This window comes from Engraulis encrasicolus, chromosome 7 (genome assembly GCF_034702125.1).
Source record: "Engraulis encrasicolus isolate BLACKSEA-1 chromosome 7, IST_EnEncr_1.0, whole genome shotgun sequence".
Taxonomy (NCBI): domain Eukaryota; kingdom Metazoa; phylum Chordata; class Actinopteri; order Clupeiformes; family Engraulidae; genus Engraulis; species Engraulis encrasicolus.
The window spans coordinates 55,424,537-55,436,538 of NC_085863.1; the positions used below are offsets into that span (position 1 = coordinate 55,424,537).

At 45.4% G+C, this 12,002-nt stretch overlaps 1 protein-coding gene across 1 annotated transcript in view; it reads right to left on the bottom strand.

Moving 5' to 3' along the window:
• Positions 1-224: 224 nt before the first annotated feature.
• rabep1 (rabaptin, RAB GTPase binding effector protein 1) overlaps positions 225-12,002 on the bottom strand; it is a 33,153-nt gene continuing 21,375 nt past the window's right edge. Inside the window, exons 11-19 of the mRNA XM_063204023.1 lie at positions 11,924-12,002; positions 11,212-11,328; positions 9,867-9,965; positions 8,151-8,291; positions 6,649-6,838; positions 3,694-3,749; positions 2,505-2,603; positions 1,481-1,597; positions 225-634 (exon numbers count right to left, since the gene is read on the bottom strand). The exon at positions 11,924-12,002 is cut by the window's right edge and continues 26 nt beyond it. Coding sequence (XP_063060093.1) covers positions 533-634; positions 1,481-1,597; positions 2,505-2,603; positions 3,694-3,749; positions 6,649-6,838; positions 8,151-8,291; positions 9,867-9,965; positions 11,212-11,328; positions 11,924-12,002 — 1,000 coding nt within the window. The 3' untranslated portion in view covers positions 225-532. The remainder of the gene's footprint in view (positions 635-1,480; positions 1,598-2,504; positions 2,604-3,693; positions 3,750-6,648; positions 6,839-8,150; positions 8,292-9,866; positions 9,966-11,211; positions 11,329-11,923) is intronic.

Consider the following 12,002-nt stretch of genomic DNA (forward strand, 5'->3'; position numbering starts at 1 on the left):
CAGGTTGTCACTAGCCAGAGGGGTCCACGGTGGGCCAGTGATGGGTCTCTTCCCCACTTCCACTCCCCTCCATCCATCCATCCATCCATCCATCCATCCATCCATCCATCCATCCAAATACTAAATATACATCCACCGTTCAACAGTAGTGTTCCACAGAGATTCTCCACCTCCTCCCTCCACCAAATGGGACCCCATGTTTTCATCTTTTGCCCCTCTTTTTTCTTGTCCATCCATCTCTCTCACAATAGGTTGTTCACTGAGGATAGTGTTTTTGTTCACGTGTGTCATTATTTTAGGTTTCCGTTTTGTATCTTGTTAAAAAAAAAAAGTAAGTTGGTAAGGGTTGTTGTAAGATGGTGGTTGCAACATCACACCTTCACCTGCCAAAGAGACCGTCGTCTGGTGTGGACATAGTGGCAGGAGGGAGGTCTTTCAGCGGAGGGGTGAGGGTGGCGGCGAGGCGAGGGGTTGGTAGATGGGCATTAGGTGGGTAGTATTAAGAGTGTGTGTATAAGGGAGGGGGTGGTAATCATGTCTCTGGGAGCTGGCTGATGTCTGTGAGGTTGGTGTCGTTCAGGATGGCCTTGATGCGGTCCAGTGAGTCCGCTTGCCGAATACGCTCCAGCTGCACCTGTAACACAACAATTTCACATTACTATTTAATGGGGCTCAATTCATTCAGTTGTTGCTTTTCTTTCATTTGAAATCCCTTTTCACCAGTTCACAAGTCAAATTTTAATAAGCATGCATATATGGAGGTTCTCTTGATATCTCCACCCGCGCTCGCAGGCTGATATCGCTGGCGGTGCTACACAGGGTCACTAATAGACCATGATTACCCGAGACGCTGGCTAGGAGCTGATTTAGAATTAAGAGTTAAGCAGGAGAATGTACACGTAATTACTGCATCTTAACAACTCACTGGGAGAACTACATTTTGATTCTAAAATTAGAAAGCCTTTTTTTACTTTGTTTGTCAAAGCAGCACCATTTTTTCTTGTGAGTGGATGTTATTTTGACACAACTCTGTACTGTAAACTTGTTACTTATGTTGAAACACCACACTGTAGTATGTCCACTGGACAGATGTGGGTGTTAGTGTGCTGATTCAGCATTAGTGAAGGAGTCCACAGAGCAGGCTGTGTAAAGCGGCATGTAGTACTGGAGTGCACCTGTAGAGTTCCCGTGAGCTTGACAAAGAACACATGAATACACATCATTCATTCACATGCATTCACACACCTTTACTAACATTCGTAGTAGCTGTAGCAAAGGGGAGTAGAGTTGCCCAGCCGGGACTCGAGCCCGGACCTTCTGGGATAATAAACTGGGGCTCTGACCGCTACACCAAAGAGCCAGGCTCGTTGGCGTGACCGTCAGAACACACCCAGAACCCTAGTGATGGTCACTCCATCACAGTAATGTATTCGTAGTAGCATACACACTTGCGATCACACACACACACACAGTGCCATACCTGTAGGGTCTGTGAGAGCTTGACAAAGTCCCTCTGCACCTGCTCGCTGACGTCCAGCTCCGTCTGCAGCCGCTGGGCCTTGTCCTTCTCATCCAGCGCCTGGCTCTCCAGCGCCGTCTGCACAACACACACACACGCGCACATACATTCAGTCAAAAGAACAGACGTGTGCGCGCACACACACACACACACAAAGATGCATCATGAATACACACACACACCAAAATGAATCTTAGAATAAGGCATTGTATTTGTAAGAGGTAAAAAACATCATGTGAGGAGTTGTACGTTGCTTGGCAAGAGAATTCAAAGTCCACCCAGACGTCTATAAGGGCCTCCCAGTGTGTGTATGTGTGTGTGTGTGTGTGTGTGTGTGTGTGTGTGTGTGTGTGTGTGTGTGTGTGGTGGGGTCATTGACTGCAGTCATGGGATTGCATGCTGCTGACCTTGCTTGTGAGGACCTCCATGTGTGTATGTGAGAGAGAGTAGAGAGAGAATGAGAGCGGTATTGCATGCTGCTTACCTGCTGATGAGGGCGTGTGTGTGTGTGTGTGTGGCTGTTTACCTTGCTGGTGTATATGTGCGTGTGTGTGTGTGTGTGTATGTGTGTGGCTGTTTACCTTGCTGGTGTGTGTGTGTGTGTGTGTGTGTGTGTACCTTGCTGGTGTATATATATATGTGTGTGTGTGTGTGTGTGTACCTTGCTAGTGTATGTTTGTGTGTGTGTGTGTGTGTGTGTGTGTGTGTGTGTGTGTGTGTGTGTGTGTGTGTGTGTGTGTGTGTGTGTGTGTGTGTGTGTGTGTACCTTGCTAGTGTATGTTTGTGTGTGTGTGTGTACCTTGCTGGTGTGTGTGTGTGTGTGTGTGTGTGTGTGTTTGTGTGTTTGTGTGTGTGTGTGTGTGTGTGTACCTTGCTAGTGTATGTTTGTGTGTGTGTGTGTGTGTGTGTGTGTGTGTGTGTGTGTGTGTGTGTGTGTGTGTGTGTGTGTGTGTGTGTGTGTGTGTGTGTGTGTGTGTGTGTTTACTTTGCTGGTGAGTGCATCCTTTAGCTGCTCCTCCAGGCTGTTCTTGAGGCCCTGAACGCTCTCCAGTGCCTGAGTCTTCTCTGCCAGGCTGCGCTCCAGCTGCACACACAAGCATGGCAGTGAGGTGGGTGAGTCACATACAGTGTTGCTCAAAATCTGAAGACCAGTTTAAATATTGCACAAATGTGTATTTGTTTTCACTATTTGATTTTAACATGGCTTTAGGTAATTTAAGCTTCAAATTTCAAAAGGAGTAGGAGCAATATTATGTATCTGAGCAAAGCTTTCAAGAGTCATTTCAAGAGATCCCAGTTTCAATTGCAAAAAATGTAATGTAACACTAAAAAACTCTGGGAAACCGGTTACTCTCTCCAGCTGCACAGAGAACAGGTCCCAGATCAATCAACATTTTTTTTTTTTTAACTCTCACATACACAAAAAAACCCAAGCGCCGACAACACCTCAAGGTATTAGCATGTTCACATACTACCGATTAGTGAAACACACACACACACACACACACACACACACACACACACACACACACACACACACACACACACACACACACACACACACACACACACACACACACACACACACACACACACACACACACACACACACCACTATTAACACCCTTCCGTCCCCTTCCTGAGTGAAGCAGGGTGTTAACAGATTACATCCTCACCAGTGACTAAAAGTTATGCAATTCACTCTGGTATTTTCACACATTTGTAAAAGCGTTGCCAGGAAAACACAGTGAACAACCTGCCGACAACCAACACTGCGGCACGGGTTCAGTGGAGCACAGCCCAGTATTCGAACGAAAGATCAGTATTTTTTTTTACAACAGCAAAGTAGGCGTACTTAAACTAAAATAGAATAGCTGTATTTGCACTACGGGAGGCATTAAGAGGTGTGTGCAAAATTGTACCTATGAAACCTATTTGTCTCGTGCTATGGTTATTAAATGCGTCCCAATAATTGGTCCATGGTAGAATTTCAGTGGTGTTTCCAAACTGCACCTAATGTTATCATATTACTAAATCGGCCTCAATATTTGGATCACAGCAGAAATTCAGGCGTTTCCAAACTGGACGTATGAAACCTCTGCACCTGATGTGTATTATTGAAGACAGTACTTGACCTGCAGGAGAAATGCAGGTGTGTGTAGACTGTACAGTACCTGCTCCTTTTCCGCTTTCACCCGTTCCAGCTCCGTCTTTAGGCTCGAGAAGGAGGCTGTGGGAGAGAGAAGGGAAGCAGAGAAACACATATTACAATGGGCAGGGCCCGATTAAAATGGCCTGGGGCCCCTAGGCTACAGGTTGCTGCGGGGCCCCCCAGAAGGCAAATTTCGCGAAAAAGGTATTTAGACAGTGTCATAATTACGAGCTAGAAATTCAGGATGATATGTCTACCAATTGAACTCAACACGAGTGATGAATTTTTCAATCTCACATCTTGTCACAATTCTGCATTTTTTTTTGCACTTTTGGGCAATCAGGGCCCCCCTGGCAGGTGGGGGCCCCTAGGCTGCAGCCATATCTAGCCTGTGCGTTAATCCGGCCCTGATTATGGGATGCAGCCAGCCAGTCGGCCAAGTCAGCCAAGCCAGCCAGGCCTCTGCTGTGTTCAGACATGAATAATAGACACTGGCATAATAGATAACGCATCGCCTGGTCTCCCACTGTGAGTCGGTAATTGACTCTCAGCAGCAGCGGTAGCACTAGGAGCAGCAGACTGCTGGTGGTTATTATCAGGGCACAATCTTTTTAGTCGAGTCAGCCAGGCGGAGGAGCCTGGAAATGGAACATGACTTGCGCATCTTCCTGACTCACGTTTCTATGGTAGCGATCTGATGCACGGCGAGTAGTAGTGTATTACACCGTTAGGTTGTTAATCAGAGCTGACTAAACTGTCTCAGTGACACAAACGATTAGGATGACTCAGTAGAATTCTGTGGTACTACATAAACAGGCACACAGACAGACAGACAGACAGACAGACAGACAGACAGACAGACAGACAGACAGACAGACACACACACACACACACACACACACATACACAGACAACGTTGCGTGCAAAATTGTGTTACGGCGACACTGATACAATCTCTTGTCTGTCAGGAGCTGATGTAAGGTGGTGAAATCGAAGCAAGCGCTATGGCAAAAATGTGCCTCGTGCCAAAATTGGTACAACATTGCAGCCACTAGCAATGGCCCCAACATTTGTTAGAGATGTAGCATCCACCTTAAAGGAGATTTCCTGCCAATTTCGACATGCCATTGTATTGCTCAAGCTATCCTTGACTCACACGACGTGGCACTCATCAAAAAAATTGATGGCGTATCTCAAACTACCTGCTGGTGTTGCATTACATTTGGTTACTGCAAATAACAAACGCCTCACCTTTTTCCAGCGAATTATAAACAGCACTTTGAAATTAATAGGCTTTGTATGTTGAACTGAAGGCTTAACTTATTTATTTATTAACTTATTAGGCTTAACTTATCTATTTACGTTTGTTTGTGTGTAACCATTTTGCTGGACAAGTGGGGCACAGAACAAATATCTTTCCTCTGAGGGATGGGGTGTGTGTGTGTGGGGGGGGGGGGGGTGGCAGAAAAGGCTTGAGAAACACTGGAGTATGAGACATCTTATGCACCACCTGCATGTTGAAATTGGCAGAAATTCTCCTTAAGTGGAGCAAAATCAGTGAGAGAGAGAAAGAGAACGAGTCGAAGCAAATGCTACTCAGCTAAAAGCATGCAGGCAGACAGACAGACACATACACATGCTAAGTCCGTCAGGATATCTCATACCTTCCAAGATGTCTGAACACAAGTCACCAACGGAGGAACAAAACAAAACAAAATAAAAAGAGGAAGAAAGGGGGGGAAAGAAAGAGAGGCTTTTTGAGAGCGTGCAACCAAAATGAAAGAAGAGCTTAAAGCTGGCACGATTTCCAGAGAGATCAGTCAGGATGGATTTCAACATTCTCATTCTCCACCCCACATGCGAGCTGGCATTGTCAGCATTCAGAGCTGGCAGTTCTCTGCAAGTGAAGACTTTTCCCACCCTCAGATAACAAACAGCCCTTCAGACTTCTCAAACTACTCTGTCTTATTGACCTTGCAAATTTACAAAGGGTTGTGCGTGCAACTAAAGTCAATGGTGGTGCTGTGTATTTTAGTTGCACATCCAACCCAGCCCAACCCAACCCACCCCAACCCAGCCCTAGCATGTTTATGCATGCTGATGGCACAGGACAGGCATATGAGGAAGAAAAAAAAGAAAGAGAAAAGAAAAAGAAGAAAAAGAACACAGAAAGATCAGAGGATAAAAGTATTCAGCATGCATTCCAGAAATGAAAAATGAATTAATTCAGCCAGCCAGGATTTGCAGTGGTCAAAAGTGGTGTGTGAATGTGTCTGTGTGTGCGCGCGCGCCTGTGTGTGTGTGTGTGTGTGGGTGTGTCTGTGTCTGTGTGCATGTGTGCTAATCGCTACAACAATGGAAACAGACAACAGTGGAGCCAAGCCAAAGGTAGTGGTGGAAATGGCTGACACCCAAATGTGTGTGTGTATGTGTGTGTGTGTGTGTGTGTGTGTGTGTGTGTGTGTGTGTGTGTGTGTGTGTGTGTGTGTGTGGTCCAAACACATATAAGGGCCCTGGCGGTGTCTGGTGGTGACAGTAGTAGGCACTCGCTTAGTGACACATTAACAAGAGGTGAGAACTCAACCATCCGAATACATGTCAGTCGGTGAGTGTGTGTGTGTGTGTGAGTGTGTGTGTGTTTATAGGCTACTAAGCAAACTCCTCTTTGCATCCATCGAACTCCAGCTGGGTCGCACAAGTTTTGTGCGTGTGTGTGTGTGTGTGTACTAACCGATCTCCTCTTTGCAGCGCTCTATCTCCAGTTGGAGAGTGTCCCGCAGGTTATTGTGTGTGTGTGTGTGTGTGTGTGTGTGTGTGTGTGTGTGTGTGTGTGTGTGTGTGTACTGACCGGTCTCCTCTTTGCAGCGCTCTATCTCCAGTTGGAGAGTGTCCCGCAGGTTATTGTGTGTGTGTGTGTGTGTGTGTGTGTGTGTGTGTGTGTGTGTGTGTGTGTGTGTGTGTGTGCGTGTGTACTGACCGATCTCCTCTTTGCAGCCCTCGATCTCCAGCTGCAGGGTGTCCTCCAGGTTCTCCTTGAGGCACTGCTCCGCCTGGATCTGCTCCTTCAGGAACAGGATCTCCGCCTTCAGCTTCTCCTCCAGGTGCTCCGCCGCCGTGCGCACACACACCATGTCCTCGCGGTACTGCAGGACTAGGGACTGGAGCTCCTAATAAATATATATGATATATAAATGTAAATGATATATAATGTAATTATTAATACACACACACACACACACACACACACACACACAATGTCCTCATGGTACTGCAGGACTAGGGACTGGAGCTCCTAATAGATAAATGATGTAATATATAAGTATGGAATAGCGGCAATCATAGGTGTCCTGCTCTTGGGGAATAAAGGACACCTCCTCAGCCAATCAGAAGACGTTCCGTCTGCTCACCGTGTGATAATATATAATACACACACACCATGTCCTCATGCAGGACTAGGGACTGGAGCTCCTAATGGATATATAATATTATGTACAATATAATTATTAATACACACACACCATGTCCTTGCGCTACTGCAGGACTAAGGACTGGAGCTCCTAATAGAGAAAAATAATGTAATGCAATATAAAATAACACGTATGGTACAATATACCGGTAATACAATACAAATAAAATAATACTACTACTACTAATAATAACAATATTATACACCGACACCATGTCCTCTTGGTACTGCAGGACTGAAGCTCCTTTACAGACACAGAATATCAATAATATAATATCAAATAATAATCATTTTATAAACTGACATCATGTCCTCACGGTACTCCAGAGCTAAGGACTGGAGCTTCTAGCATATTAAAATATGATATGATATAATTATTAATACACCGACACCATATCTTCACGGTACTGCAGGATTAGGGTTTGGAGTTCCAGTGGATTAAAAAAACGATATGTAATATAATATAATGTAGTTCAATACACAGACACCATGTGCTCTCTGTACTAAGGAGTCGGACTAGGGTTTTGCTATAATACATATGAGGTACGAATAACGTAATAATACATCACCATAATATGATGTAGTTTAAAACACCGACATGTCCTTGAGGTACTGGAGAACTAGATCTCGACTGTAACAGCTGTGAGCCTCCCAAAACCGAAACAAAGAATTGAAAGGCACTTTCACTACCTTGTTTGTACAACAGAAAAATTCCAAAACGTGTTACACCAGGCTGCTGAAAATAAACTGATTTCTGACTAGGGAACTAAAGAAATAATTTCGTGGAAGTCATTGTTGTCCTTCAGTAATACTGAAATACTGAATAGCTGAAATACCCCCAGGGCATGGACTTGAGACCTTCAGTTCTACTTCCTGGTTCTACAGGGCCTGGTGGGCATGTGAGAGCGAGAGAGAGAGACAAAGAGAGAGACAGAGGGAGAGAGAGTGTGTGTGTGTGTGTGTGTGTGTGTGTGTGTGTGTGTTTGTGTGTGTGTGTGTGTGTGTGTGGTTACCTCAGTAGTGCTGGGTAGCTGGAAGTTCTCCTGGTTCTGCAGGGCCTGGTGTAGTCTGTGTTTCCCCTGCAGGCTCTCGTTGTCTCTCTGCAGTCTGCTCAGCTCGTCTGCCACCTGCTCTCGAGACTGCATCAGCACCGCCTGCACATCAAGCAACACACAGTACAGAGTCAGAGGACTGCCAAAGTACATGGATGTTCTTTGTTCACAAGCCTCCAGTAGTCCAGGTGTGAGGCAGGAAAACTTGATCAATACTATAAGTTCAGAAAACACAGCACACTGGATACTGTTCTTTTTTTTCTTTTTTATTTCTTGGAGCCAACAACGCAACGCAGCAGTGAAGACGCACTGTGCGAAACGCGTTGTTTGCTCCAAAAAAAAAAAAAATCCAAAAAGAATTGTAGCCAGTGTGCTGTGTTTTCTGAAGTCTTACATTGAAAGGACCGTCTAGCCGCAGGCATGAATGGACACATGCATGGACGCACACAAGCACGCACACACACGCACGCAGAAAAATCTATAGAAGGCATAAAGGCATAAAAAGGCGGAAAAGAAAAGCAATTGAGGAAACTTGAGCAATCATCAAGACCGCCTGCACATCATGATGCAAACCCACTCAAAAGAAATGTCTAACACGTACACCTACGCACACACGCACACACACACAGAAAAAAATGGGTACGCAAAAGAACCTTTTCCAATTCTGTGCTGGTCAGTAGTGAGTCTGACAAGCCCGACACTGCACTTAGCCAAGAGCCATTTGTCATTCCAAATTCAATTACTGTTACAATATATTTATTTATTTATATACATACACAGTATATTGTTAGTGACAATAGCTTTGAGGAAAATAGCTTAAGCAGGTCACATATCTGACAGACAATTTTAAAAAGACAATTTTTCACTTGGCCACAGATGCTTTCTACCCCCTCTTGCCTCTTGGGAGTGCATCTCACGTACATCTAAAGATGCCATCTAAACCACACCACCTTGCAGAGCAGACGCCTGCGGTCTGAAAAAGAGGCACACTTCCATAAAGTAGCACCTGTGTCACCCACACACTGACACCAGATACGACAGCAGGTTCAGTGGGGTGAGTGATGTGGGGGTAAAGGCTATATTCACTCAGACATTGAAATGCAAGTGTTGCACATTGCACGTTGCCCATCATGTCCTCTTTTGAGAGTCATTTTGTAGAATATGTGTGCCATAAGGGTCCATGACGTTTTAGTAGTGGCACATGTCAGGGTGGTGCAAGCAAAGCTAATGCATCAAAATGTTTTTTTTTTGTTTTTAGTGGATTAACCAAGAAGCATATTCATTGTATTACTTATTCATTTATGGGCATTAGTCTGTGGTTGTACCACCTGACGCCTGAGGCAAAAAAATAACGCTGGGGGTGACTTAGGCTGAGATGAGAGTAAGACTGAGGGGATAGAGCACCCTCGCTAAATGACACCTGTGGACCATCTATTAGCAGGTTCACCCCTTTCGATAGCTTCACCATGTTGAACCAGGGGTCCGTATCTCGAAAGCGTCTTTGCTAACGATGGTAGGAACGTCCTTCGTAAGAGCGACCCAAGTCTTTCTCGACAGCGACGCTCACCAATAAATCCAATGTAATGGTAAGACGGTCCTAAGATGGTCTTAAGGCGGTTAGCAACGACAAGAATCGAGAAACGGACCCCAGGTCAGCTCAGTGTTTGTGTGTCTCACCATCTGCTCCTGCGTGGTCCTCTTGGCCTGGCCGAAGGCCTGCTGTAGGCTGCCCAGCAGCTCCTCACACTCCAACACCTTCTGGTTCAGACCAGACACCTGACACACACAGACACACAGAGTGGGTCAGACAGACATACAGCCACACACACGCACGCACGCACGCACGCACGCACACACACGCACGCACGCACGCAAACATGTGGGAGAGCAAAGATATACTGTTCATGTACTGTACATGTAAACCACACAATGGGAGTTTATGTAGAGCAGGTGGCTGTACGACAGCTTTGCATATTTCATGACGCATACATCAATGCGGTCACGGTGACTGGGCATGAATGATTTGTATGTATTATTTAGAAACAAGGGGATCAACACCTTCACGCTGACTAGACACAGTCGGCTTTGTGTTTTTTCTTAGAAATAAGGAAGCCGGGGGATGCTGTGGCACAGCACGCTACTGCACCTGTCCATGTATGGTCTCTATGCTCATGGGGACCCAGTTTCGAATCCGGCCAGGGCCCTATACCGAGGCAACTCCCCCTCCTGCTTCCTGTCTTTCTCTGTTAAGCTTCATTCACACACGTTGCTAGTGGTAACTCGCTTCTAGCCTACTCACTTGTTCGACACTCACTCATAGAACATTCGCTTCCCGCGGGTTTAATTGAAATTGACGATGCAAAAGCGGGAAGTTGGTCAATACTCCGAACTCTGGCCCTGCTGTGCTAACGGTAGGGCACTGGGTTACTATGCCGGCGACCCGGGTTCGATTCTAGCCTGGGTCATTTGCAGATCCTTCCCCGTCTCTCTCTCCCCACTCATTTCCTGTCTCTCCTCCACTGTCCTGTCAAAAATAAAGGGAAAAAAGCCCTTAAACAAAAATGAATAAATAAACCGAACTCTTCATTCCAATTGTCTACTCGCTTACTTGCATCGCTCGAAGTAAAAATATTTTTATCCCGGAATCCGCCCACATCACATCGCCTGTACTCTCCTCGCCTGTCCAGGCTTCGCTTCACTGGAACGCATAAACATTCTATTGACTTCTCTCGCTGAGCGAGTAACTAGTAGCAATTCATGTGAATGTAGATTTCCTGTCTTGTCCATTAAAAGCCCAAAAACAGCAGTCGAAGCCATGGCTCACATGGCTGAAGCATTACACTGTTACACCAGGATCTGGGTTCGATTCCGGCCCAAGGTTGTTTTCCCAACCCGACCTCACCTCTCTCTTCCAACTATTTCTTGTCCTCAATCTGTCACATCATTATAAAGGCAAAAGAAAAGAAAAAAGCAAAGAAAATTAAAAGAAAAAAGGAAGTCTTGAGGCTGATGACACACACACCTTGACGGTCGTCTCCTCGTTGCCCTGCTTCATGGCGTCTTCCAGTTCCTGTTTCTCGCCCATCGTCCGCTCCAGATGATCGTTGGCTTGCCGCAGCATACTCTGCAGTTTCTTCACCTACGGCAATCAAATAACAAAACGTAACTTGAGATTATCAGCATTCAAATACAAGCAATGGTAGCCATAACAACCCCCATAACTTTATAATTCATATCAATACAAGTAGTAGAAACCAGTACATTAACTGGTACAATATTGAAAGAAATTGCATCATATCATATATTGCATCCCTTCATTTAGATGGCCAGTTGGCTAGGGTCTTTAAGCAATAAGTCATTGTCTTTTGCGCACCTACAGTTTGGGAAGTCAAACGATTGCACAATTGAACAGAGAAGGAGACAAAGAAATGGTCTACTCCTTCAGACTTTTGAGTCTAAAGTTTAAACCATAGATGGTGGCAAAATGAATTCCAAATTGTGTGTCACAAGCTGATGAATCACTCAAACGATTTTGGAGATTATTTTCAAGTAAAAAAAAAAAAAAACTACTACCACAACTCCTTGTTGCCTAAGGATAGAGAGAAACGGTCTGAGCTGAGTTCAGTGGCTAAATCTGATTAAGTTTGAAAAAGAAAAAAAACTACTACTACTACTTGTTGTTGCCGTAAAGTGAGGATAGAGAGTCATGCTGGCCGGGAGCTGAGTGGACAGACCTGGTCACGCGTCTCGGCTTCCTGGCCCTGGATGACCTGCAGCTGCTTCTCATAGTTGGAGCACATGTCACACCGACGA